This window comes from Aspergillus campestris (assembly GCF_002847485.1).
Source record: "Aspergillus campestris IBT 28561 chromosome Unknown P168scaffold_4, whole genome shotgun sequence".
In the NCBI taxonomy this organism is placed as follows: Eukaryota; Fungi; Ascomycota; class Eurotiomycetes; order Eurotiales; family Aspergillaceae; genus Aspergillus; species Aspergillus campestris.
The window spans coordinates 765,515-791,732 of NW_020194339.1; the positions used below are offsets into that span (position 1 = coordinate 765,515).

Here is a 26,218-nt window from a genome sequence, read left to right on the forward strand (position 1 = left end):
TCTGCACATGTATGACGGTATGACGGTATGGCGGCCTGAGGCAGAAGTGCGGCCCGTCCATTTTTTCGAGTCACAAGTCGACTTGATTGGATCTCCATCTGCAATTCACTGCCAGTCAGGACAACCGCTGGACTGAACACCTGGTCTCAAATCCACAGTGGAACACGTTTTGGAGTGGACAGATGTCTTGAGCAGCTGAACGACTGCCTACCTACGCCTTGTCAATGACATTGCATCGATCAGGCTTAGAATTCGATGGAAGCCTGCCGGTTGTCCAAGTGACCCATACTTGCTAACGCGGATCTGGCCAGTAGTTTCATTTTTCAGACTGCCCTTTTAAGTCCGCCTGTCCCTTCTATGCACTGCGTGAAGGAAAGATTTCTACCATGGTCAGAAGAGATAGGCCTTTATGAATATTTTGAGATCACATTCGGGACAACTTCCAGCACTCTCTTCGTTGTTGTATCCGCACCCGCAGTATACTATGCATGAAAGCTGCTACTAGAGGCGCCCCAACCGTCTTCGATCCACGTGCCGCTCAAACGTGCTTATGATAGTCAAATGTTACTATTTCCTAAACAGTCGGAGAAGCTATTGCCAAGATGTCAATGTTCAAGTCGGCAGCAGATAATTCTTCGTCTGACGAGCAGCCTAGCTTTGACGAGAGCGAGCACCATGTGGTTGCGAGCACAGATCGCCATGCGGGGTGTAGACCTCAACTCTCGAGGCGGCGCACAAGTCCTCCGTCGCTCCACGCGGAAAGTCAAGAATCCCAAGCCGATGAGCCCAAGGACGCCCTAGATGTTGATACCGAAGGCCATGCCAACTACATGACCGCCGCGCTTCTTGAATTTTACTGCATGTCTCGGGCAGCAGACATGCTCAATGCCCAAAAGGATTCACATAAACGCTTCACGAGAGATTCTCCAGAGGTACAATACCTAGGGAAGAAAATGTACTCGTTCAAGTCACGGTTCCTGTCTTCGGTTGGTGTCTTGGCGGATGGGGTTGAGAAAGACGAGTTGCGGTCAACAAGGCAGTATTATCGTGATACGCTGGACATGATTGGGGCTTCAGCCTTGGATGATCTCAAGTTGGATGATGCCCACGCACAGACCCCGTCCATAGGCGGTCCGCAAGATGTGGTACTAGCCTCCAGGCCGCCGGGGGGTATGCCAATTCGTCCTGATAGCCGATCCGCCGGTTTTGCACAACATCCGAGGAACCGCCGACCCGATATTCTGGATATCGAAAAGCTGCTTACGAGTGGAAACGATATCGGCATGGGTCGTCAATTGGAAAATATCCATCTCGATCCGGCGAACTGGCCTATCCAACCATCACCCCTCATAGAAAGCTCCCCTGCAAGTTTTCCACTGTTCAGCGGAAACCTGCCACCTCCAATCAATCGCTTGTCTCGCTATGCAGTGGAGTTCTCGGAAGTCAAGTTTCTCGGGCGTGGTTCGTTTGGTGAGGTATATCATGTCAAGAACCACATTGATGGACAGGACTATGCGGTAAAGAAGATCCCACTTAGCCAAAAACGGCTCGAGCAGCTACAGCGTGGGGGTGGAAATCATCTCGAAACGATCATGAAAGAGATCCGAACCCTCGCTCGCCTGGAACATGCCAATGTCGTCCGGTATTACGGTGCGTGGGTGGAACAACATCAGGCTCCTAATCTCCCACCCGCGTCCCCGCAGGCCTCCATTGATTGCACGTTGGAATCGACTCGGAGTAGCTTGGCTGGCCCAGAACCGACCGACAACCAAAGCTTCGGGGTTGTTTTTGAATATTCAGAGAATTCAGCCCAACCGTCGGTGGGAGAAGCATCGCACAGCTCTAGTCGATCACAAGACGGCCTTCTTGATACCCCTCCAGTGCCGCGTCGGAGGAGGATGAGTTATGTTGAAAGCGTCGATGAAAGTAGCGGAGAGGTCGAATCGATCCCGCGAAACTTCAGCAATGTTAGCCACAGTCAGACATCCACATTTGTCAGTGACGATGATGACAATGACGACGATATTTTCACCGACGGATTCAGTCATAACCCGTCAAATATGCAAATACAACGAACTTATCAGAACGGATCCCAAATCCCCGCCGTCGTACTTCACATCCAGATGTCACTGCATCCCCTTTCGCTCGGTTCGTACTTGAATCCACAATCGCCCCCCAGTGAAGAGGCGAATAATCCTCTACCACGACGCCACTGTTATCATTTGGTGCCCTCGTTGAAGTTGATACTGAGCATTATCTCTGGCGTCGAATATCTCCACTCCAAGGGAATCGTTCACCGTGATCTAAAGCCCGCCAACATCTTCCTTTCGTCTCCAGAAAACCGACAGGTCGAGTGCTGCTTCTCATGCCAGTTGGGAAGTGAGAGTGCGTCTCGGTACTGCAATCCCCGGATTGGAGATTTCGGTCTCGTGGCAGACATTTCTCATTTCAATGAGCAATCTCCGCAAAGCCCCACCACCACACCCCAGGGCGACCTGAAGTTCAATCGCGTTGTGGGAACAGAATTCTACCGCCCACCGTTGAGTAGCAGTGGGATTGGCACTTCCAGCAAAGATGCTCCTTTCGGGAAAGACACGGCTTGGTATATTATTGACGAGACGCTGGATATATTTTCTCTGGGCGTCATACTATTTGAGCTCTTATACCGCCTCGGCACCAGGATGGAACGCCAACTTGTCCTATCGGAATTGACGAGAGGCTCATCTGCTCATTCGTCTACTAGCTCGTCGCCTAATGCACCAATATTCCCTGCGGACTTTGCACAGAAGATCGACCAGGGCAACGCCATGCTACCTTGTGGGATGTCTATAGCAGAGTCATTGATGACCTGTATTCGACAAATGTTGAATTACCATTCCCATCAACGTTGGAGTTGTGTGGATGTCCGGAAGCACTTGGAGATGCTTCTCGCTTCCGTCGACAAACGTTGATGATCTGAACATTTTCTTGACGCAGCGGTTTCGCGGTTATACGTATTGCATTGTTGGTGTCATTTAGAAGGATATCGTGTTTTGAGGAATTGGTATTTAGCTTATGGGAAAACTCGTGTTGGGCTACTACTTGTTGACCGAGGGCCGAACGAACGAGGTGGAGGCGATACAACATACGGAACCATTTTATTTTTTTTTCTCGCCTCTCCGATCGCGCATTTCATAGCATTTCATCTACTTAATTATGAATTTTGTTTTCTTATTCATTAATCTTGGGTTTTTTTGTGGAGATTAGAAAAATGAAGACATGCCAAGCGCATGAGGAGTCCGCGGGCCTCGGTCGGTTGGAAGTTGGTACATTTTCCCCGCATGATGGACGATCAGATCGACATAGGGTCGGTTCGCGTTTGAATAGGAATCTCCAATTTGAAGGATACCCGACCAGGAGATCTACGTCTACTTGAACTGAGCCTTTCTGGGATGGTTAACTGAGCTCTCATTTCTTTCTCCGTTCCATTTCCCTGGTTTTTGCATCCCCAGCATCATGTCGCGCACCGACTTCTCCCCAACAGCACCCTACAGCGAGCCTTTGCTTCCTCAATTGGACGTCCAAAATCCATACTACACCGAGCTCCACTACAACCTTCGGGCCTGGGTGCGGAAGTATGTCGAGGAGAACATTGCGCCGTACGCTCACGAGTGGGAGTCTGCAGGCCAGATACCCGAACCGGTTCGCCAACGCCACTGCCAGCTGGGGTTTGGGATAGTCCACCCCCTGACGACGGTCGAGGATGCAGCCGGACTATCCCTTCCAGGGAATGTGCCGCGGGAAAAGTGGGATACGTGGTGTAGCCTGATCCTGGCAGACGAGATTACACGCGTTGGTTATGTCGGCGTCTCCTGGGGGCTGGGCGGCGGTAATAGCATTGGGTGTCCGCCTATTGCGAAATTTGGGACGCCGCAGCAAAGACAACGATGGCTTCCCAGGGTTGCGAAGGGGGAGATTCGATTCTGTCTTGGGATTACTGAGCCTGATGGTGAGACCATACACAGGACTATGGGAGGTAGATTGGGAAGTTTTGTTGGCTGACGGGGAACATTACAGCGGGTTCGGACGTCGCGAATATCTGTACCACTGCCAAACGTGAGGGAGACCACTATATTGTCAACGGATCGAAGAAGTGGATCACGAATGGTATCTGGGCCGACTATTGTACGGCTGCGGTCAGGACCGGAGGGCCTGGGAAATCTGGGATCAGCCTGCTGGTGATTCCTCTATCGGCTCCCGGGGTGACTCGCAAGAGGATGCACAACTCGGGTGTGAATGCTAGTGGTGAGAAACTGGCCGCTTCTATAATATTTGGGTATTGGATGCTAACGACGAGGTCCAAACCAGGTTCAACATTCATTGAACTGGACGATGTTCGAGTCCCGGCTGACCACCTGATCGGCGAGGAGAACAACGGTTTCCCTCTCATCATGTCCAGTATGCAGACACCAGCAGTCACATCTTCCCATTTTCAATACTGATATTCCACCCAGACTTCAACCCCGAGCGTCTCTCCCTCGCCTGTGCATCCTTGCGCCTCGCACGCGTCTGCGCAGAAGACGCCTTCAACTACGCCGTGCAGCGCGAGACCTTCGGCTCCCCACTAATCCAAAAGCAAGCGATCCAGTCCAAGATATTTAAATTCGGGCTCATGATCGAACCCGCGTACGCATTCATGGAGCAGCTAGTCAACATCGTCGAGCAGACCAAGAACCGGCCGACAGACGATGTCCGAATCGGGGGCATGACGGCGTTACTCAAGGTGATGTCCACCCGGGCTCTAGAGAAAAGCGTCCGCGAAGCCCAGCAGATCTTTGGAGGCGCTGGTTACAACAAGGCTGGCAAGGGAGCACGCGTGGAGCAGATTAGTCGTGATGCCCGTGTCCATGTCGTTGGCGGCGGTAGCGAGGAGATCATGATGGGTCTTGCTTTGCAGGAGGAGACGAAGGCGCTTCGCACGAGGCGTAAGGCTTTGGAGAAAGCGTCGCGGTTGTAATCTGTGGGTAGATGTGTACCTTTTAGTATATATGGTGCTATTCCTAAATAGATTGGCTGTTGGCCAATTGTACGTTTTGTGCTTATAGAGAGATCTTGTTTCCTTTGCATCACTATCGACAAAATCAACTAGATCCTGATTGTACACATAACCATTACCCTAATGCCTTGGCTTGTACTATTCTGTCCCAAAGCTGTACAACCTTGCGCTGCGTCCTGAACCAGGGAAGGGGCGACCTGGCCGCCACATCACTAGTGCGGAATCCAACTCGAAAAGAGAAGAAAGAAGGAAAGAAGGAAAGAAGGGAGCAGAACAACAGAAGGAACGAACGAAAGAAAGAAAGAGCGAAAGAAAAAGGAAGAGACTCTCCAAAAAAGATCATTCCTGTTAAGTTCAAACATAAGCCCAAGGGTCATGATGCTCCATCTTCTGCGCCTCCAGCACCTTGATTCGCTTGCGGATCTTGTCGATATGCCCTAGAATATCCTCCTCGGCCAGCTTCAGAAGCTCCAGATTGTCGAACGCATCGGCGCCGAGGGGGAATGGAACAGCTACTTCGCGACAGGGCGGCGTAGCAGAGCTGGAGGCCTTTTTGATATTGGGGGGTGGTCTGGTAATGGCAGGAGACTGTGCGATAGGAACGGTTAACACATCGCCTCTTGTGCCCTTAAAACACCCATTTTGCAGTTCCTGCTTCACGACTCTTGGTTGAGACAATTTTCCCCTTTGTGGTGGGACATAGGTCTTGGATAAGGCGCTCTTGTTTTTCTCAACTGTCCCAGCTGCCTTAGGGGCTCGTCTTGTGCTTAAGGCCGACTTCTGAACCGCGCCATTTGCCAAGCCTGTAAGCAGCAGCAAGTCCTCGTCATCGCTCCCATCGTTGCCCACCAACGAAGATGCAGCTGTGGTAGAGGGCTCGTAGTTGGGGTCGTTGTAATCTTCAGGCTCATGGATAGTCGGCAATTCGTCTTCAATGTCAGACGAAACCAGGGGGACTAGTGTTGACAGGTCAGTAAAACGCATAGTAGCTACTGTCATGAGGAGCCACGCATGAGGTGTCACTAACGTAGACTACAAGGATAGCGTCGACTGTACCAACAGTTGGAGCAATAACCGTTGTGTTTCGCGTCTGGGTTGAGAGGGTCCGCGATGACAACGCAAGACTTCCAGGGCCCCTTGCCTGTCCTGCAAAAGCTGCACGGTTTCGAAGCTTCCTCGCCCCGCGTATGTCCAAATGCAGCTACGAAGCTTGTTCCGTCTTTCAGTTCCCTCCTAATAGGATCGCCAGTCGCGTCGACCCGCCAGTCTAGCTTACGGACCACGGGAAGTCGGCTGAAGTTCTTCGCGATGCCATTATCGGGGTTGATGAAAGGCAGTCCATCACTGCCGACGCCGGTAATAACTACCAGCGGTGGTATAAATTAGTATTTGCTCCTTGTATGCTCGACCGTCAGGGTAGGGTCCTACTTTCGAAGGCCCGGTTGGATTTCTTCATCTTCTGACGACGGCATGGGGAGAGTTCTTCATCTGCGGGACGTTTCTGGCTATTGATAAAGATGCCAAGTAAGTCGTTGTATCTTTTTGTCAGGTTGGGACTGAGATTATGTGACAAATAGGTACTCATCCTGGCTGTTGTGGAGAAGTTGGGGGAGATGGAGGGTTACAAGGAGACGTGTTGACGTGTTGACCGGTGCGAGAAGTCTCGGCGCTGGCACACCAGGATGAAGGGAGACTATGCTTAAGTGACATATACGCAAGTTGCATAATGTTCACTCCATGGATGTGATACGGATTGTTTGGAAGAAGTGATAGTCCATGAAATGATTATAAGAGTCTCTTACGGGGCTATATGGGAGTTGTTACTACTATATTATCTAAAAACACTGCATAGAGAGAGCCATAGTCTTATATAATAGCTTGCCATTGGTTATTATGTTTGTTACGAGAATCTGGACAAAAGATAGGAGAGTAAGTGTCAACAATTAGAATATATATATATTGGTTTTTCCATTGTTGATAAATGTATATCCCTCGTAGACCGGATACCACCTATCGACATCATAACCTGCTTAGCTATTTCGCAAAGTACGTACTCATACATCAAACCACACCTCATTTTCTTTATTAGCAAGTCAGCGCAATAGTACTCGAGACTGATCTCTTCCATGATCCTAGTATAGAGAGGTGGTGATGATTGACGTCATCCGGCAGATCCACCAAGGCGGTAAGGAAGCACACCGATAAGCCCCCAAAGCACGTGGGGAAACTAGACAGACCGACATTAGCGAAACATCTTCCTCCCTTGCTCACCCGACTTGGCTTGCATAGTTCTTTGTTATATTCCTGCAGTTCACGATACTGGTTGATGTGATGGATCCGGGGGTACCTCTATAAGCTTACTGCCGTTGGAGCTTCCTAGCCATTCTGGATGATGGAGAACATCAATGAATCGCGTCCCCAAGAGGCGGCGGAAGAAAGAGGCTCTGCATTTGGAGACGACAGCTCCTCGCGAGACCCCTCTTTTGCCGATGTTACTCCGGCGGAATCGCTATCAGACCGCCATGCGTTGATTACAGACACCCCGTTGACGTCCAGCCAGAAATTACCGGAAGAACCCCCGGATGCGTTGGCTCGGAAGCCATCTGACCAAGAAGACTACTCCCGACTTGCTGCAGCTGTCCCGTTCGGTCCGCTACCATACAAACCAGCCCCCGTGGCACCAATCAGTGATACTGGTGGCGATGAGGAAGACGAGGAGCCTCAGGTGGCAACGTCGTTCGAGCGCGATTCGACCCCGACTTCGGCCCAGAAGCATCGCTCGGTCTTCTTTGACACGGGCGACGAAGGGATCCAGAGGATGCATAGATTCTCGCTGCACGAGACGGCGACACGGTTCTACGTGGTCGGGATGGACCTGTCGGATACACGGTTCAGGATTCTGAAGATTGATCGGACCTCGGATGGCGGAGATCTGAGTGTCTCGGATGATGATATTGTATATACGAAGAGGGAAATGAGCCAGCTGTTGGATGCTATAGACGACGGGAACAAAAGTACCGGTGGTTTGAAGCTGAAGTGCAGCGCTTGGGCCCTGCTGGGGTTTATCCGCTTGACAGGGGCATACTACATGCTTTTGGCCACAAAGAGAAGCCAGGTGGCCATGCTCGGCGGCCACTATGTCTACCAGATCGATGGGACTGAGTTGATCTCACTGACGACGTCGAACTCAGCTCGTGCCAAGCCGGAGAAGAACCCAGAAGAGGCGAGGTATATTGCAATCCTGAACAATCTCGACTTGACGCGCTCCTTTTATTTCAGTTACTCTTATGACATCACCCACACACTGCAGCACAACATCTGTCGAGATCGCAAACTCCATCGGGATGGGCACCCGAGGCATTTCGAGCAAGACTACAACACGATGTTTATCTGGAATCATCATCTGCTTGGTCCGGCAATGGAGTCTCTTAAGAAACCCTACGACTGGTGTTTACCGATCATCCATGGATACGTCGACCAATCGAAGATGTCGGTGTATGGGCGTCTGGTGTACATCACCATTATTGCGCGCCGGTCCCGTTTCTTCGCTGGAGCCCGCTTTCTGAAAAGAGGTGCCAACGACCTGGGCTATGTAGCCAATGACGTCGAGACTGAACAAATCGTGTCGGAGGCGACCACAACCTCGTTCCACGCCGCGGGTCCACATCTCTATGCCAACCCGCAATACACTTCATACGTCCAGCACCGCGGGAGTATTCCACTCTACTGGACGCAAGAGAGCTCTGGAGTCTCACCAAAACCGGACATTGAGCTGAATCTCGTGGATCCGTTCTACTCCGCAGCCGCGTTGCACTTCGACAATCTGTTTGAGAGATATGGCGCCCCAGTTTATGTTTTAAACCTCATCAAATCTCGAGAGCGGACGCCTCGCGAGTCCAAACTACTTAAGGAATTCACGAATGCAATCACCTATCTCAACCAGTTTCTCCCGGACGACAAGAAAATCATCTACCAGCCCTGGGATATGAGTCGTGCTGCCAAGAGCCGTGATCAGGATGTCATAGGGATTTTGGAGCACATCGCGGGCGAAATCATACCGAAGACAGGCTTCTTCCAGAACGGATACGATGTCGAATCAGGCCTGAGGCTGCAAAATGGGATCGCGAGAACGAACTGCATAGACTGCCTGGACCGCACGAACGCCGCCCAGTTTGTGGTGGGAAAAAACGCGCTGGGGTATCAGCTTCACGCACTGGGCATCATCGAAGGGACAACAGTCGAATACGACACGGACGCCGTCAATCTCTTCACCGACATGTGGCATGACCACGGCGACACCATTGCCATCCAATACGGCGGCTCTCACCTGGTCAACACGATGGCCACCTACCGCAAGATCAACCAGTGGACCAGCCACTCGCGCGACATGGTAGAGAGCTTCAAGCGATATTACAACAACTCGTTCCTGGACGCCCAGCGCCAAGAAGCATACAACCTGTTCCTGGGCAATTACGTCTTCTGTCAAGGCCAGCCCATGCTGTGGGACCTATCAACAGACTACTACCTCCACCACTCGGACCCCCGCTCCTGGTCGACCATGAAACGGCCAAACTATATCCGCTGGTATACGCCCGCTCACCTCGAGGACCGGGAACTGCCACCTCCGCCACGGATCCCCGCGGAACCCCTCTCCCGCTACGACGACTACTGGCTCGAATACTACCGCCCGCTGGCAGTCTCCTCGTTCTCCAAAGTCTTCTCCTACAAGATGAAGTCCGCCCCTCAATACCTCCCCATCCGACCCACACCAGGCACGCAGAACGAGCTCAGCCCCTTCGTCGTCCGCATCCCGCACGAACAACAAGCAAACCAAGACAGACACCACCCCCACCCCCCAAGGATGGTCAAAATCCAAGAACCCGACCCCACCGCCAGCTGGGCCAAGAACCCACCCCCAACAGACAAACAGCGCCCCGCCAACGGCATCATGAAACCCACTACCACCACCACCAGTACCATCACCCACTCCACGGGTCCCGCATCCTCCTCCTCCAACACCAACACCAACAACAACAACACCAAACCCACCACCATAAACTCCACAACAACAACAACACTAACCACGCCCAGCAAAGCCCAATTCGCCCAATGGACGCTCAACCACCTCGTAACAGACTCCCTCAATCCCTCGGTCACGCACACCGAAGCCGAAGAATACGAGCGCTACATCAACCACCCACTGCGCGTCCCACTCGTCGTATCCTCCGAGGACGAACTCACCGCGACATCCATCCGCGAGAACGCCACGAACCTCGACCTCCTCGAGTACGCTAATAAGTGTAACGTCGAGGAGGGCGCGCTGGAAGCCAACGCCGAGGAGAATCTCGCTGATTATAGCGAGTTTCTTAATGTCTCTGACGGGGGGTTGACTGTTGTTGCGGAGGATTATGAGAAGAAGAGGTATAAGCGGTATCGGCAGTGGCTGAGGGGGAAGAGCTTGTTTAAGCAGCGGGTTGATGTGTAGATATTTGTTCTATTTGGTGGTGGTTTGTGTATATCTACATGTTCTGATTTTATACTTACGATTTAATGACCTTTTCAATGAACGATACCCATGACGGACATGATTGAATTCCATGGCGAATCCTCCTAGTACAGTCGATTATCCTAATAGCAGTGATACAATCTATTACCCAAACAAATAAAAGAGTAAAACACCAAGACACCGAGCATACTAGGCCGATACGTAATGGTCCAAAAAGTCCCCACTCAAGGATCAATGCCAAAGAACTCCGCATCATGGGCATCGATAGGTTCAGTCAGCAGAGTGCCCAAAGCCTCATCAGCATCAACCAGTTCCTGCATTTCGCTAGCAATGCGTTCCTGGGCAACTATCTGCTCCTTTGTGCCGTCCATCTCCCACGGATGCTCGAGGACGAATTTCAATAGATAGGCCACACCGCGGAGCTCCTTTTTGAGGCGCTTGAGCTCGCGGGCCCTTATAACATCTAGGGCGTTCTTGTGGCCTTTCTGGGCTCGCTCCGTGATCTCCGCTTCCTCGTTTAGCACGTTTAGCCAGCAATAGCACAGCCCCGCTAGGAGCTCGCCGCGCCAGCGCCAGAGACGGGGGTGTGCGTTGAGGACGACAACGCGGGCGACGGCGACGGCTGCGAGGAGTAGAGGTGGGTGTGCTGTGGCGAAGGGGTTCGTCAGGGTGTTGTAGATGGGCGGGATGACGTCCTGGAGGTATTTGGTGCTGTGGATGCCGAGTTCTTGGAGAGCGGCGGAGGTCTGGTTGAGCAGGACGGTGGACAGGCGTGGGTATGGGAAGGAGGGTCCGTTGCCTGAGATGGTCGTGGTGTTGGTGGAGCTGACGTGGGTGAAGGAGGCGAGAAGGTTCTCGCGCAGAGTGGTGGCTAGACGTTTGGTGTAGGCTTCTTCGGCCTTTTTCTTGGCGTCGGCGGTGGTGGCTGGCGAGAGGTTCTGGAGCTCGATCGCCATGATGGAGAGGAGGGCCGGGTAGGCTGCGCTGAGGAGCTGAATGGAGTCGTCCTCTGGGGTGATGGTTGGTAATGATAGGAGACAAGGCCTGATGGCGTCTTCGAAGACGGAGGCGAGGTTTGTTCGTTGGAGTATGTCGGATTTGCTATCCTTTATGGGAACGAGCGTTTGGGAGAGAAGCGTGCAACCAGAGGTTTTGCAGACGACACTGTTGTCGTCAATGAGGGCTAGAAGTGGAGGTACTACAAGGGGGAAGTGCGCCTCAAGGTATGTACAATCCGTGGACTGTTGACTCTGGTTAGGAAGGTGTTTCTCGCCCGGGGAAGGAGGGCATGACAACATACATGGTACTGGGCAATCACCCAACTGAATACGGTCGTGGCATAGACTTCACGGACCTTCCAGGGTTTAACCTCGTCGTCTAAAACACTGGCATCAAACCGGGACAGAGGGACCGGATGGAAATTCTTTCGACCAGCGGCGGTGATTGCAGGGTTCTTGCTCATGGCAAAAAGGGGCCTGATTCTGTCCCTGAGGATGCGTTCGATAATGGACCAGAACGATGTGAGTGACTCTGCTCGCGCTGCTTTGCTCGCGTCTTCTAGGATCCTCGTTGCTGTCCCGTAGGCCTCTTCTGTGGTCCAGGGATCTGCTTCCGAGGTATAGCTTGCCAAGGCAATGAAGATGTTGACTGGGTTGGCTGCTTTGTGAACTGGGAGCAGAAAAGATAATAGCGCAATGACTGAAGTTGAAAGATCGGCTACAAGTCTGCTCTGTTCGACGGCTCTCTTGGCCCCTGTTGAATCCTGTGTTAGTATTCTCAAGAAGGTCATCGGGCTGTCTCATCTCACCCTCTGTCTCATCAGGATTCTCGGTGGACACCGGCAACGGCAGCGCAGCCTTACTTGCCCAGTCATATAGACTGTTAACAGAACCAGCGTCATCACCAGATAATTCCGTCGAAGTCCTGAGTTTCAGGAAGCTCTGAATGACGAGGAGGCTTTCGCATACCTGGAGTCTAATCAGCGACGGCCCAGGTGATGTTACTGATCGAGTCGAGGGGATTATTTTCTCACCTGCACGGTATCTGCCTCATTATGAGACGAAATATCCTGCCATAGTAGGTCTAGACTGATGGGAATTTGGAACGTTTCCGGTTGATATTGGAAGAGAGGCTGCTCGGAATCGCGCTGGAGGGCCTCACGTGCCGCTCGGCGGAGGTTGTCCATCACGTAGTCTCGATAGCCACAGATTTGGGAGTTGGCTAGATGTTATATCTCACGATCACAATCTTTCAATCATGAAAAAAAAAAAAAAAGACATGAAAAGGTAGACGAGTGAGGTAAGAGAAGGAAAGAAACGGGAATGGAAAATGCGCAGTTATTAACCTCCGGTGGCTGCGGGCTGGAACTCTAAGATAGTATAGAGGCGCCAGTCATAGATCATATCTCTAAAATCAATATTCATAAGCAAAAACGCGCAGTGCAAATTACCATGTAAATGCTGTCGGTCCAATGTGGGGTTCACGCAAAAAGTGGAAGGAAAAAAAAAAAAAGAGTCAACATTATCCCCCGAGCCGGAATCGAGCCAGCGACCTTCTGATGACAGGTATTTCCATTACAGTCAGACGTGATAAACCAACTACACCATCAGGGGTTGACGTTGACATTCTCTGTTCTTTTAGATTTATCCACCGCGCGCCTTACATAAATAGATAAATATACAGCCCAAACTGTGTCTGAATAGTTGTGATCATGGCAGCAGAGGATAATGCAATGGTCAAAATGATTATATGATAATCAAGTTAAAGGCATTACTCTATATGTACATCACGGTCATCACACACTACCCCCTCACGGAATCCCGAGCTCTTGCTTGTGCTGTGTCAGATTCTCCAGCGCCTTCGTCTTGTCGGTGATCTCAGGGTGGAGGAGCTGCCACTGCATGGCCATTTCCAGGGCCTGGCCCAGCCACTGTCCTTTGCAACCTCCAAAGGCTTCCATGACGTCTTTGCCATTGACAATGGGCTTGAGTTCACAAACTCCTTCCAGGTCATGCGCGACGATATACTCCAGAAACTGGTCATATCCTTCGATGACTATAACTCATACGAGTTAGTGTCTTGGATCGACGGTTAAAACAAAAGAAAAAAAAAAAAGATCACTCACCACTAAGAAACGGCCCTCCCAGCATGACTTCCTGGAGAATCGACATGACGATACACAGCTTCCAGTCCTTCTTCCACGACCGCAGGTGCAATCCGATTTGCTGTCGGACCTCTGCTGGAGTTCCCTCCATCTGTCCCGCCACGAGCGCGTTTTTCACATGGATGATCGGTTCAAAACTCCGAGTCGCGTCGGATAAGAGGGTGGTGGTCTTGTTGTCCGAGCGGAGGCTATCTCGAGCGACCTCAACCGCCCGTGGGGGAAACGGCTTAGCTTTGGGTCCCTGTGTGGGGCGCCCGGGAACGGTCGACCAGGGCGCCAGAGCCGCAATGATCCATGCGTGGTATGCGCCATGCTCGTCCTGGATGAGGCGGCGGCGAACCCGGTCCACGGACTCCGGCTGATCACGGGGATGAAGGAGATTCTGGAGGGCGTCGTAGGCTAGCGACCAGTTGGACGTGTCGACTGTCACATCATCCTGGTGATTGGCGAAGATGGTGGTATAGAGCCCGAGACGGTCGATTAGGCCTAGGGCACCGTGGGGATCCGGACCTGGCACGGGTCAGTACATCGGCTAGATTGAAAACCACGGCAGGGAAGGTCACGTACCTCGGAGCATCTTTTCCAACTCCGCGCCCACCCGCTCACGGCTGATCTTCAGTTTCAGCGCCTCGCGGATATCCGCATTTCCCATCGCTCGCTCCGTCCCTGAGTCGATGCGATACCCCAGTCGGCTTGCAAAGCGGATCAACCGGAGGACGCGCAGAGGGTCATCCCGGAAGGTCTGGTAGGGTTCCAGTGGGGTACGGATGATCTGATCCCGTAGATCGTCAAAGCCTCGCCCGGTCATGTCCTCCACCACGGACTCGTTCAGGTTGTAGAAGAGGGCATTGATCGTGGCGTCGCGGCGCAGGGCATCTTCCTCCGCGGTGCCGAATTCCATCTGCGGATTCCGGCTATCCTCCGTGTAGGTCTCCTTGCGCAGGTTGACTAAGTCGACGTCGAGCCCAAAGATTCGCGTAGTCACCGTTTCCAGGTGTTTCGATTTCTCCGGGTTGGCGCCGATCTTGTGCAGGCTGACGATGGAGTTCTTCAGCTCGCCCGTGGGATGGTTCCTCTTGTATGCCTCGAGACGGACGGGATCGTCCAGGTACTCCTTGAGTAGCAGCCCGAACTGATACCCCGTCATGTTGTTAATCCCGACGTCGATGTCCTGGCTGTCCACTCCCAGCAGTTTGTCCCGCACCCAGCCGCCTGTGAACCGGAGGACCGTCCGAGGCGCGTCGACCTCGGTAGCCCCTTTCGCAATGGCCTGCTGTCGGATATATTCCGCCACATCGAGCAAGAGAGTTCGCAGGGTATTTTCGATGGGAGTGAGCTCCAACGTCGGGGTCGGTTGGCCCATGGTGGAAGGATGCGGGGAGACTCTCGCGGAGACCCGTCGTATTTTGCAAGCACGTTCGGGGGAAGAATTCGGGGTGGGCCGCCGTCGCATAGAATAGTTCCGCACGAGTGGGCCAGAACCTCGACGTACCGGTAAGGATCCTAAGGAGATATTGTCGCGGGGTGTGGGAGGATGTGAGGATCGTAGTGGGTGGAGACGGAGGGGCAGACGGTTAGAGAAGACGCGAGGAAGAGGCCGTGGCATGGATCTGTGACGCGCGCATGAAGGAACACGAGAGGGAACGAGAGAAAAGAGTCTATAAAAAGAACGAGAGTTCCATCAACATGACAAGGAGAAGTATGAGTCAATGCATGATTCCGAACTGGTCATCAAAATATCGTCCAAGTAAATCCCGTCATACGTGGACTCACCGCCTGCGCAATCCAGCCGATCCTCTATCAAGTCAATCAGTCACGATGATCATGATGCTGGATGTGACAGGATCCGAATAAGGAGAATCAATTGTCTGTGGATCAATAATCAAGACTTCTCTGACCAGTTCCACTGGACCATAGTTGTTGATCATTCCACCTCATCCTGACCTCACTTTGGCATTGTGGGACCCTGACTTGTTCAGGAGGTGTTGTTCCTTTGGTCTGACTTGGCTTGTTCTGATTATTGTTCCTCCATCCTCTCCTCCACCCTATCTAACTTCCCCCTCTTTCTCTTCCTTGACATCCATTTGATCGGAAAAATATACGGAATTAAATAACACAGACGAAAAAGAAAGAAACAAAGGAGTCCAGAAGAGAAAGCCCACCCGTTCATGCGCCCTCCAACCCTCTCCTTTCTTCCTGTCACTTGCTGGTCCGAATCCCCTCGGCGTCCATGACATCGCCCGGAGATGCTGCTCCGGTCAAACCTCCGCCGTCCTTTTCCCCCGGCGTAGCGCGGGCCTCCTCCACCTCCAGGTACTCGACTCATGCGTCGCAGCGTCGCGATTCCGTCCAGTCTCTAGATTCGAACCATGTCGATCAGTCCGTCGGTCCATCCCCCCCGCCGCTGTCCGCCACGACGGAACTGCCGATCCGCTCTGCGTCACCCTACGCCCGGTCGCTAAGGTCGTCGACCCCCCAGCTCAATCGGTCGTCGCTAGGTTCCCCAGATGGAGGACGGTTCGAAGGGGCAGAGGATGTGCGCTCGTTGATTACCCGGTCCTTTTCTCCCGTGGTCGGGGTCTATGCGTCGGTCGATACGGATGACCTGGTCCACGAGAAGGGGTTCCCGGGTGGTTTCTGGGGGTTAATACGGCCATTTGGGGAAAATGTCCCGGGGAAGATCGTGATTCGAGATAGTGTGGGGTCGAGTCGTGGGTGGGAGGACTATGGGGTGCGGTTTGTGGATTTGGGGGGCCAAGCGCGGTACCCTCCGGATGCGACTCCGGGGCAACCCCCTCCATTGACGCAGATTGACGAGGCATTGACCAAAGATTTGGAGGCCGCAGAGAATCCGCTGGCCCGGACATTGCGCCCAAAGGACTTGGCCGGGGCTTCGACGATTTCTCCGCTATACAACGACTTCCTGCACCAGCTCCTGTCGATCCCGTCCGCAACGCCCCATGAAACGTTTCGTCACCCGGTCGCAAGTGTGATCGCTATCAGCTCTCGAAATACCAGCCCGTTGGAGACCCTCCGACAGCTGTATGCGGACACGACCAATGGAGATCGACGGTTACCGGAGTGGATCCATCCCGAGTACCTCCGCTACTATGTGCTCGTCCACGACGAGGACCGCGACGACATCGCCGAATCGACCAAGCTGTACGACCAGATGAAGCGGCATTTTGGCCTGCACTGCCATCTCCTACGACTCCGCAGCAACCAGTGCGTCGTGACCGATGATGACAGCGTCGAAGTGCCGGAATGTGAATGGGTCTCGCCCGCGGAGCGTCTCTCGGGCAGCGCAGGTAAGCAATCCATTGCCGCCCTTGCCGTCGAGGGTTTGACTATGGTCCTAACGAACAGCAGAGCCACTCGTCGACCTAGATATGGATGGTCATCTCTACCTCTTCGAGTCGGATGTCATGGCGATCAAGGCGTTTGTACGGGAGTTAGTCGCGCAGTCGGTAATCCCTTTCATGGAGAATCGCGTGGCGGTCTGGAACGACCAAGTAGCGTCTCGGAGACGCGGCATCAGCGGTCGCTTCATGTCCATGTCGCGAAGATGGGCGGGGTTCGGTTCCAGTTCTCGATCCAGCCTGACGGGATCTGCGGGCGGGGTGAGTGGGAACTATGATGGCGCTCGCGGCTTCTACCGACCCGACGCCCCGGAGGCCGTTCTGCGGAAGATGGCAGACTTTGCCTTCATGCTGCGGGACTGGAAGCTGGCCGCCTCCACATACGAACTGATCCGGTCCGACTACGCCAACGACAAAGCATGGAAGTATCATGCGGGGGTTCACGAAATGTGCGCCATCAGCCTACTCCTGAACCCGGTCTCCATGCCCGCCAAGACCAAACTCGGGGATATCGACCAGATGCTGGACACCGCCTGTTACTCGTATCATACGCGGTGCTCCGACGTACCGAATGCTCTTCGCTGCCTCACCCTGGCGGTGGAACTGCTGAAGTCCCGCGGCGGCTTGGCCACGGAAAGCGCGGCTAGGTGGGCCATGCGGGCCATGGACTTGGGCCTAGTCGGTTCGATCGGTCAGGTGTTGCTCAGCGAGCGCATATCAGCCTGCTACGCGTCGCGACCGCCGCTGCCCGGTGTCAGATGGGGTGCGCGGTACCGAAAGGCTGGGATGTGGAGTGTTCTCGCGGCTGATCTCTGGCTCCAACTCGGCCAACCCTCGCTGGCCTCTGCCTGCCTGGAAGAGGCGGAACACTTATATGCCAGTGTCCTGGACCGAAATGAGGGCATATTTCCCATGCCTGAGATGCAGGTCTTTGTCGATAATCTTCGCCACACCATCCAAGTGGAATTTCTCGAGGCGAGAGGCCTGAACACGCAGGAGTCCCTCGACGCGGTCCCCCCGATGGACACGCAAGAGACCAGCGAGAAGCTCGACAAACGCCAGCACCGCCGGTCCCTGGTTGTGAATCCGCTGGAATCAGGGATCCAGGACCTCGCCGACAACGAGGACCGGCCCGATGACGATTTTGAACGAGCTTGAGCGTTTTTTCTTCTCTTTGGACGAAGGTCCGGCTGGGCGCACGAGAGGCGAGCGGTATATTATAATAGATCTGCGAACAATTGACTGAATGTAACTTGTCTTAGACTTATTGATCGTAATCCATCCGAGCATTGTAGTTCAGGGAATCCCCCAATGTGTACTCCGTATAGATGCTATAGACCGAATGTATAAACACGTGACCGTATCTTATCGATAGCGACGATCACACCAACCCAAAACGACCAAGATCGACTGTAAGTCGGCGACGTCCAAACCACCAGATCAGCAGCACCGCAACCGCCATAGCAACAAACAACAGACGTCACTCCATGACCAGCCCTTCACCCCACACTCGCCCCTCAACATGAACGACCTCCTCAACTACATCCTCTCCCTGGATACCTTCCGAAAGTACGTATACCCCCCAGCTACACCCATCCTTTGTCCGCAAACCCACCCAGAGCCCAAGATCACAAGTAACTAACAGACACGCCCCCAACCCCGTCTAGAAACCGCCTCCCATCCCTCTACTCCGACTTTGCCACCTTCCGAAAGACGAACCCCGAGGGCTACGCCGTCAACACAGCAGCCTGGCAGCATGCCCTAGCGAGCGCCGCCAAACGCGGCTTCATATCTTCTTCTCCCTCTTCTTCTGCAGGACCGACCGACTCGAAACGCAAGAGCGACCATCTCATTCTCCGCGCCGACCAGTCTTTATTGCGGGAGTTGGAGATCCCCGAGTGGGGGCGGCCCGTGGCGCTGGCTGCTGTTATTGTATGTGTTGATAGAGATTGATACGTCGTTGTTGCTTAGGCTGCGCTGGGATTGATCGTTATTGGACTTGATTGCTGACCGTGGTCTTGGTTTGCTGGTTGTTTAGGACGATGCGGTCTATCATCGGACGATGGTCCCCATGCAGGCGTACAAGAGTAGCGGGGCTGTTCTTGAAAAGCCGCGGTGGAATCTCGTGGACCCTGCGGCGTTGAATCCGTGGAATGTGATGAGCTGGGGGCTGAGACAGTTGAGGGGTGCGGTGCTGGGGTCTGATATGGAGGCTACGCCTGGATTGCAGTCTCAGGAGCTGGTGCTGGTGGAGAATTTAAAGGTATGCTCCGTTTATATAAGTAGACTTGCAGACGCAGCGAAATAATTTGCTAATACCGAAGCAGGAGGCTGCGAGCCGGGTCGTGAAGCGGGTTACGGGCATGAGCCCGTCTAGGACTGACTTGGTGTATTCCAAGGAAAGTTTCAAGGCTGCGTTTGATACAGCGCTGAGTGAGGAGAGTGAGCTGTCTGATGCGGATTTTGACCTTTTATTGCTTTATTTATCCCGCGACTGCGGTGCCATCGCTTATGACGGCAAGGTACCGCTATATATACCCCTGTGGCCATGCAGGACCAACGCATATGCTAATTACGAACAGACTATCCGCTTCCGACCCTCCGACGATACCCCCCGTGAAATCACCCAGCAAGATACCACTATTGCCTCGATCAAGGCGCTCACGGCGAGCATGACCAAGCAGGTCGAGAGTCTGGAGAAGAAGATTGTCGAGCTAAATCTGACCGCGAAGACGGCGCTGCACCACAAGAATCGGATCTCGGCCCTCTCGGCAGTCCGTTCCAAAAAGCTCGTAGAGCATAACCTGCAGCAGAGGCTGGACACTCTGACACAGCTCGAGGAGGTATTTTCCAAAATCGAGCAGGCTGCGGATCAGGTGGAGTATGTCAAGGTGATGGAGGCTAGCACGGGTGCCCTTCGCGGGCTGCACAAGCAGATTGGAGGGGCCGACAGGGTCGAGGATGTGGTCGACGAGCTGCGCGACGAGATGTCCAAGGTGGACGAGGTCGGCAACATCATGAACGAGGCTGGCCCTGTTATTGACGAGTCCGAGATCGACGACGAGCTTGCCGAGCTGGAGGGCAAAGAGGAGGAGGCGAGGGGAGAGAAGGCCGCGGAAGAGACTCGGAAGAAGCTCGCCGAGCTCGACAACATCGAGCAGAGTGCCAGAGAGGCTGCTCGGACATCAGCAGCTGAGCAGAATCTAGATTCTGAATTGGAAGAGAGGCTCTCCCGGATGTCTGTTGAGGAGGCGCCAGCGGCTCATTGATCTGGGGGCGTTTCCCAGTTCTTGGCGACGTTGCTTAGTTAGGCGCGCCATGCTTCCATCTTTCATACGGAACAGGGCTGGTTGCTCGATCGGCGGGCATTTAGCCGAGGGGAGCGTTGGAAATCTGGCTATTACTGGGACCCTGGGCCTCGCCAACCGGGTCTGCCACGGTGAGATCTACTGGGGCATTGGCGCGTCCCGGCTCGTTTCCTGTTGCAATGGGAGATACTACCGGCTGTTCCAGCGGGGCGGGCCCATTCGATTCGCTCGAGTGAGCAGCCGCTTGGGGTATCGTTGATCTGACCATCATATCGCCCCGCTTCCGTGCGTTGGCGATCAATTGTTTGAAGTCGGTGTCATGGCTTGTCGACCAGGCCGTCGCATCGAAGTCTTTGCGCATGACCGCATTCCCGGAATCAGCAGAGGTCGCATTGCCGCCCTGGGTCCGCTCCCAGACGGCCAATTCATGCAGGAGTTCCCTCTTTGATTTTGGTGATTTAGAGTCGCAGTTGGCATTCCATAGATTCATATATTCCGTGTGGCGTTTTTGTAGAAGGGCGCGCGGGCCCCAATTCGGTATACCCAGATCTTTGAGTTTTTTCCGCAACACGTTGTCTTTCAATAGCGAGTAGTTAATCGTGGGGAGTCTCTCGGGTGGCTTCGTCGTCGTCGACTGGGATGACTGGGCTTTTAATGGTCTGGTCGAGCTTGTCAGCGACGTGCATGCCACCAGGCTGGGACAAACGTACCCAAATGAGACTGGCTTTGGAGGAGCCGATTTTCCTGTACATATATCCAGATGCTGAAACACGACATCGTTTTTCATCCTCCGACTGCAGCAAGGACACGCCACCATTCCATCATCTGGGCACATTAGTTACCACTTCACGAGGTAAAACCAGTAGACTGGACAAGACAAGCCTATCACCTACCGGGAAGAAACTCCTCATCTTGACTATCATCAATGACCTCCGTCACAGGCATAGTCACTTCCTCTGACGGCGCAGTAGTAACCCCTCTACTCCGCGACCGAGTCTGTCTTCCCTCCGATGCCGCCGCCGCCGCACCATCCGCCACCAACCGTTCCTCATCGCGAGCAACGACCTTCCTCTTCTTCGCGACGGGGCCCTCCCCTTCACCATCATCGTCGCCCTCCGCGGCAACAGCCTTCCTCGCCAGATCCAACACACTCGGCCGCGCAGCCTGAAACGCGTCGACCAGTTCCTGGACAGCCCAATTCCGTCGCAGCTTCAGCTCCTGATCCCCGCTGCGACAAGCGGGGCATTTCCCCTCCGTGCTCAGACACCGTCGAATACACAGCGAGCAGAACGTATGACTGCAGGACGTAATGACCGGGTTATCGAAGAAGTCCTTGCAGACTTGGCATCGGAGGGCGGACTCGAGCGGCGTGAGGAGGGACAGCGGCGTGCCGAGCCAGTCGGTGGAGTCGGAGAGGTCGAAGGACTCCATTTGGGAGCGGACTACCAAGATGGGGAGAGCGAGGTTGGTAGGGGGGTTAGAGGAGACCTCGCGCGAGGTCTTGGGTCCACGATTGGGTTCTGGAGGTGGATTGATTGAGCGGTGCAGAGTCGAAGTGGTCAATGATGAATTGAGGGAGCGAGAGAACGAAGCTTAGGTTCAGTGCCAAGACTCGCTGACTGATACGCGTAAAGTGGTGGGCACGCGTCGGGTCCGATGGGATCGTCGACTGTTGAACACCGTCTTTTCCGACACATCGTCTGTCTCAGTATTGATCTATTCGGTGACGGAGTGGTACTGAGAGATAGAGGAGTCTAGTATCATGGCGATTCCCGACTACAAAAAGCATCTGGCGGAGAAGGTCCTCAACGAGAGTCGGATGGTAGGTAGCAAGCTCGCGCCGGACTGGACTGGCGGCCCCTCGCTCACGAATACGCTTCTCTAGGTCACGTATCGCTCTCTGAGCCGCGCTCTCCAAGTCCACAGCACTCTGGCGAAACAGTATGTGGTTCTTTCTGGAAGTTTGGGTGAGGGGGAAATAGCTAATCTGCGACAAGGATGCTGTATGACTTTCACCGCAACGAAAACAACAAGAAGCCGAACAGCGTCAATGCGACATACCTCATTACCGGCGCGCAGAGGGCGACGGACCCCGCGACGAAGAACGGCTCCCATGTGAATGGGAACGAGAAAAATGGCAACGACGTCATGCCGAGCAGCCCTTATATACCTAGCTCGCTGCCGAATCAGGATGCCGAGACGACTACGGATCATATTACACGGCGGTCGATTGTCTTGGTGCGGGAGGAGGACTTGGAAGGCAAGTAGGGGTGTGGGAGATGTCGGGAGGGATCCGCGCAGTTAACATTGGTATAGATGCGAAAGCGACGTTCGAGTCGATCGCTTCGGTCTACATCTACAGTCTCCAGCCTACAATCCTTCAAGATCTTAACGTTTTGACGGAGGTGGCGCGGGAAACGGTGGCTGATCATGCGCACGAGGACCCCCTGGTGTATGGCAAGCAGTGGGGGATGATTCAAAACTCGAATGTCAAGGTGTGTCTGATCGCTCGTGTCCATTGTAGTCCGATCTAATACGAGCTTGTTCCATAGCGGAGGACCGGTACGCGGCCACCAGTTCCGACGCCGGCCCCAGCTGCTTCGAAACCAAGCACCATTCCGGCCAAACGACCACCGCAAAACGATGCGCCACCGGCAAAGACAGAAATCAAGAAGGAGAGTGGCGGATCTGGAGCGTCGTCTCAACGTGACACCCCCCCCGCATCAGCCGGAGCTCCCGAGAAGTCCGCACCGGTAAAGAAAGAGAAGGGCAACCTTTTCAGCTCCTTTGCCAAGGCCAAGCCCAAGCAGAAGAAGGAAGAGTCGCAGACCCCTGCTGCTTCTGGTGCCGAATCGGTAAGTTCCCTGGTCATTCCAGTCATTTCGTTCAAGGTGCTAATATCGCTCCAGGTCGGCCAGAATAACACGGAAGATGGTCAGTCTACGAGAGTATATCTACATGTGTTGTTGCTAACCAATCACAGTGGTCTTGGACGACGCCTCGGAGGAGGAAGCCGAAGAATTGTTCCCGGATTCTGGCAAGTCCACGTCGACCGGCACCCGCGAGTCACGGAAAGAGCGCCAGAGCCGGCTGCGACAGATGATGGAGGATGATGACGAGGAGATGGCCGACACGGAAGAGCCTACAGAACCAGAGCCAGAACCTGTCGAAGAAGAGTCCAAGCCCATCGACCAACCGCCTCCCAGCAAACCGGAGCTGAAGGAGGACGTGCGCGTGCAGGGTGGTCGACGGAGAGGAAAGCGCCAGGTGATGAAGAAGAAAACCGTCAAGGACGATGAGGGCTACCTGGGTGAGATGTTTCTTTCTACCAATCATTGTAATAAAAACCACGACCACTAACCTCGTCATCTTGATACAGTGACCGTCGAGGAGCCATCATGGGAGTCGTTCAGCGAGGACGAGCCCGAACCGCCGAAGAAGAAACCGGCTGTGAGTGCGCCCCGAGGCAAGGCAGGAGGAGCAAAACCTGGCCAGGGCAGCATCATGTCGTTTTTCGGCAAGAAATAAAGGTGTCATGGAGGGGGAAAGATCAATATCACTTGCGACTAGATGTAGTAATTACTTAATCCATGAAACTGCATTGATTGATCCCGTCTCGTGACCCATGGATTTCCCCGCAGTTTCCATTCCAATTTCCTCCAGTCTGTTTATCCATCTCTGACTCTAGAACCTCGTCCATTCTTTCTCTCTCTTCTTTGCACTGCATTTGCGACGGTCGGGTCTGGTCTTTTATCGATCCATTCCTGGGTCTGCCGATCGTCCCGTTTTCGATCTCCGCATTCGAACTGGCAGGATCTCCGCGTCCATCGCAAAACCAATTAAACATCCTCAATCTCCTCCCTGGCTGGAGGAGTTTGTAAATAGAATACTTTCATCGGCGGTTCTATAATCTGCGAAATATACGCTTTGACGCGGAGATTTTCCTGTTCATTCATGATGATTCGCTCTGCGACAGCGCTGGTCTTGGCTGTGGCAGCTCTCGGCGCAAGGGGCTTTGCGAAAGAACACCAAGAGGAATTGGCTCTTCTGCGACGAGCCTGTCCGGACTATACCGACTATGCATCGGTAGGACAGTGGGTTTTGCCATTTCTGTTGCGCGGCATGTCCATGTCGTTTGTACGCGGTACCTAACTCCCACCAGTGCCCCCTACAGCGATGGGCCTCTGAGACTGCCCTTCCAACGACCCGCCACGGAATGTCGCACATTCTCTTCCCCGGCGGTTGAGAAGGTCATTGAAGATGTCACGTCGCGCATGGTGGATAAAGACCTCGCTCAGCTGTTCCGAAACGCCTTCCCCAACACCCTCGACACGACCATCCGATGGCACACGGACAAGACGCCCGCGTCGAGTAAGCGCAAGAGGGAAGGCGCCCAGTGGGAGGGCCCGCAGACGTTCGTTGTGACGGGCGACATTAATGCCGAGTGGCTGCGCGACTCGACGAATCAGCTGGCCGGGTATCAGTCCCTGACCAAGAAAGACAAAAAGCTGCATAACCTTATCCTCGGCGCGATCAACACGCAAGCCGAGTTCGTCATCCAATCGCCTTACTGCAACGCGTTCCAGCCTCCACCGCCGAGCGGTCTCAAGCCCACCGACAACGGTCAGGACGACAGGGTACACCCGGCCTATGAGCCGTCTGTGGTCTTCGAGTGCAAGTATGAGCTCGACTCGCTGGCCCACTTTCTTGCGCTGAGCACGGAATTCCACGAAAACTCGGGATCGACCGAGTTCCTTACGGGAAGATGGTACTCCGCGCTGCAGACGCTCTTGAAAGTGCTGGACGCGCAGGCGAAACCCACCTTCAACGAGCAGGGCCAGTTCGTCCAGAACCAATACACCTTCCAGCGCAAGACTGATCTGGGCACGGAGACGCTGAACCTCGCGGGCATCGGCAACCCTCTGAGCGGGCATACAGGCCTGATCCGCAGCGCGTTCCGACCGAGCGACGACGCCACCATCTTGGGGTTCTTCATCCCGCCCAACGCCATGATGGCCGTGCAGTTGAAGAAGACCGCCGAGATGATCCGTGCCGCGGGCGGCAAGGCCGATCTCGCGCGCGACCTGCAGCAGCGCGGCGAGCGACTCGATCGAGCCGTGCGCGAGCACGGCGTCGTCCAGCACGCCAAGTATGGCGATGTCTTCGCCTTCGAGGTCGACGGGTACGGCTCGCGCATCCTGATGGACGACGCGAACATCCCGTCACTCCTGGCGTTGCCGATTCTGGGCTACGTCGACAAGGACGACAAGGTCTATCAGAACACCCGCAAGATGATCCTCGACAAGGAGTGGAATCCATACTATCTCACCGGAACGGCGTTTCACGGAATTGGAGGACCGCACAGTAAGCTCACCGTCCCTCTCCTCCCCCCCTCATCGTTCCATTTGGTTACCAGCCACTAACAAAGCACCAGTCGGACTCCAAAACGCCTGGCCCATGTCCCTCCTCGTACAAGCCATGACATCCGATTCCGACGAAGAGATCAAGGAATCGATCAACCTCGTGCGCAACTCCAGCCTCCTGGGCCTCGTACACGAGTCCATCAACGTGAACAACATCAAGGACTACTCGCGGCCGTGGTTCGCATGGGCCAACTCGGTCTTTGCGCAGACGATCCTGAAGATCGCCAAGGAGAGACCGGCTTTAATTTTCGGCGAGGGCGCTGCCCCGTATGTTCCGAAATGATCGGGTTGGTTTTGGCTGGGCAGTTCTTTTCTTATCTTTTGTTTATTTCTTTTGGGATCACTCTTGTTGCTGGATATTCATATTCCTTATTAATATAGTGTTTGCATACATGTACTTGGTTTCTCGCACTGTAGAATTGAG

General features: G+C 54.0%; 11 protein-coding genes and 1 non-coding gene across 12 annotated transcripts; 8 read left to right on the plus strand and 4 right to left on the minus strand.

Moving 5' to 3' along the window:
• The first annotated feature begins 141 nt into the window (after positions 1–141).
• On the plus strand, positions 142–3,177 carry P168DRAFT_289041 (putative protein kinase). Its single transcript, XM_024836912.1, has one exon. The coding sequence runs from the start codon at positions 603–605 to the stop codon at positions 2,949–2,951; it is 2,349 nt and encodes a 782-aa protein (XP_024694177.1). The 5' UTR covers positions 142–602; the 3' UTR covers positions 2,952–3,177.
• Positions 3,178–3,353: 176 nt separating this feature from the next.
• On the plus strand, positions 3,354–4,996 carry P168DRAFT_309867 (acyl-CoA dehydrogenase family protein; the record flags this gene model as incomplete). Its single annotated transcript, XM_024839339.1, has 4 exons — positions 3,354–3,988; positions 4,057–4,284; positions 4,348–4,437; positions 4,494–4,996. Exons 1-4 carry the CDS (start codon positions 3,496–3,498, stop codon positions 4,994–4,996), a joined length of 1,314 nt encoding a protein of 437 aa, XP_024694178.1. The 5' UTR covers positions 3,354–3,495.
• A 393-nt stretch (positions 4,997–5,389) lies between these two features.
• P168DRAFT_317107 (DUF3716 domain-containing protein) lies at positions 5,390–6,620 on the minus strand (the record flags this gene model as incomplete). Its single annotated transcript, XM_024840076.1, has 3 exons — positions 5,390–5,991; positions 6,096–6,398; positions 6,464–6,620. The coding sequence occupies 3 exons, from the start codon at positions 6,618–6,620 to the stop codon at positions 5,390–5,392; spliced, it is 1,062 nt and encodes a 353-aa protein (XP_024694179.1).
• Positions 6,621–7,281: 661 nt separating this feature from the next.
• On the plus strand, positions 7,282–10,591 carry P168DRAFT_289042 (phosphatidylinositol-3,5-bisphosphate 5-phosphatase). The gene has a single exon (XM_024836913.1). The coding sequence runs from the start codon at positions 7,428–7,430 to the stop codon at positions 10,518–10,520; it is 3,093 nt and encodes a 1,030-aa protein (XP_024694180.1). The 5' UTR covers positions 7,282–7,427; the 3' UTR covers positions 10,521–10,591.
• A 64-nt stretch (positions 10,592–10,655) lies between these two features.
• P168DRAFT_309869 (tRNA adenylyltransferase) lies at positions 10,656–15,404 on the minus strand. Its single transcript, XM_024839340.1, has 8 exons — positions 14,272–15,404; positions 13,666–14,214; positions 13,355–13,595; positions 13,231–13,235; positions 12,574–12,761; positions 12,349–12,508; positions 11,842–12,293; positions 10,656–11,782 (listed from the first exon to the last, which is right to left on the minus strand). Exons 1-8 carry the CDS (start codon positions 15,308–15,310, stop codon positions 10,766–10,768), a joined length of 3,651 nt encoding a protein of 1,216 aa, XP_024694181.1. The 5' UTR covers positions 15,311–15,404; the 3' UTR covers positions 10,656–10,765.
• P168DRAFT_t85 lies at positions 13,065–13,153 on the minus strand. The gene has a single exon. It is a non-coding gene; the product is annotated as a tRNA-Tyr (tRNA).
• Positions 15,405–15,526: 122 nt separating the features above from the next.
• P168DRAFT_325931 (TRAPP III-specific subunit 85 family protein) lies at positions 15,527–18,316 on the plus strand. Its single transcript, XM_024841065.1, has 2 exons — positions 15,527–17,012; positions 17,074–18,316. The coding sequence occupies exons 1-2, from the start codon at positions 15,935–15,937 to the stop codon at positions 18,219–18,221; spliced, it is 2,226 nt and encodes a 741-aa protein (XP_024694182.1). The 5' UTR covers positions 15,527–15,934; the 3' UTR covers positions 18,222–18,316.
• A 269-nt stretch (positions 18,317–18,585) lies between these two features.
• Positions 18,586–20,332, plus strand: P168DRAFT_233114 (putative vacuolar sorting protein SNF7 family protein; the record flags this gene model as incomplete). The annotated part of the gene is made up of 5 exons (XM_024833356.1): positions 18,586–18,632; positions 18,731–18,995; positions 19,102–19,326; positions 19,391–19,585; positions 19,646–20,332. The coding sequence occupies 5 exons, from the start codon at positions 18,586–18,588 to the stop codon at positions 20,330–20,332; spliced, it is 1,419 nt and encodes a 472-aa protein (XP_024694183.1).
• A 100-nt stretch (positions 20,333–20,432) lies between these two features.
• Positions 20,433–21,802, minus strand: rad18 (E3 ubiquitin-protein ligase RAD18; the record flags this gene model as incomplete). The annotated part of the gene is made up of 3 exons (XM_024840077.1): positions 20,433–21,030; positions 21,082–21,196; positions 21,265–21,802. The coding sequence occupies 3 exons, from the start codon at positions 21,800–21,802 to the stop codon at positions 20,433–20,435; spliced, it is 1,251 nt and encodes a 416-aa protein (XP_024694184.1).
• Positions 21,803–22,066: 264 nt separating this feature from the next.
• Positions 22,067–24,010, plus strand: P168DRAFT_325934 (uncharacterized protein). Its single transcript, XM_024841066.1, has 8 exons — positions 22,067–22,193; positions 22,257–22,312; positions 22,369–22,631; positions 22,688–22,866; positions 22,924–23,226; positions 23,281–23,305; positions 23,355–23,681; positions 23,751–24,010. Exons 1-8 carry the CDS (start codon positions 22,134–22,136, stop codon positions 23,897–23,899), a joined length of 1,362 nt encoding a protein of 453 aa, XP_024694185.1. The 5' UTR covers positions 22,067–22,133; the 3' UTR covers positions 23,900–24,010.
• Positions 23,961–24,730, plus strand: P168DRAFT_289049 (uncharacterized protein). Its single transcript, XM_024836914.1, has one exon. It carries the CDS (start codon positions 24,329–24,331, stop codon positions 24,521–24,523), a length of 195 nt encoding a protein of 64 aa, XP_024694186.1. The 5' UTR covers positions 23,961–24,328; the 3' UTR covers positions 24,524–24,730.
• P168DRAFT_127199 (glycoside hydrolase family 125 protein) lies at positions 24,433–26,208 on the plus strand. Its single transcript, XM_024832657.1, has 2 exons — positions 24,433–25,735; positions 25,806–26,208. The coding sequence occupies exons 1-2, from the start codon at positions 24,646–24,648 to the stop codon at positions 26,075–26,077; spliced, it is 1,362 nt and encodes a 453-aa protein (XP_024694187.1). The 5' UTR covers positions 24,433–24,645; the 3' UTR covers positions 26,078–26,208.
• Positions 26,209–26,218: the final 10 nt, after the last annotated feature.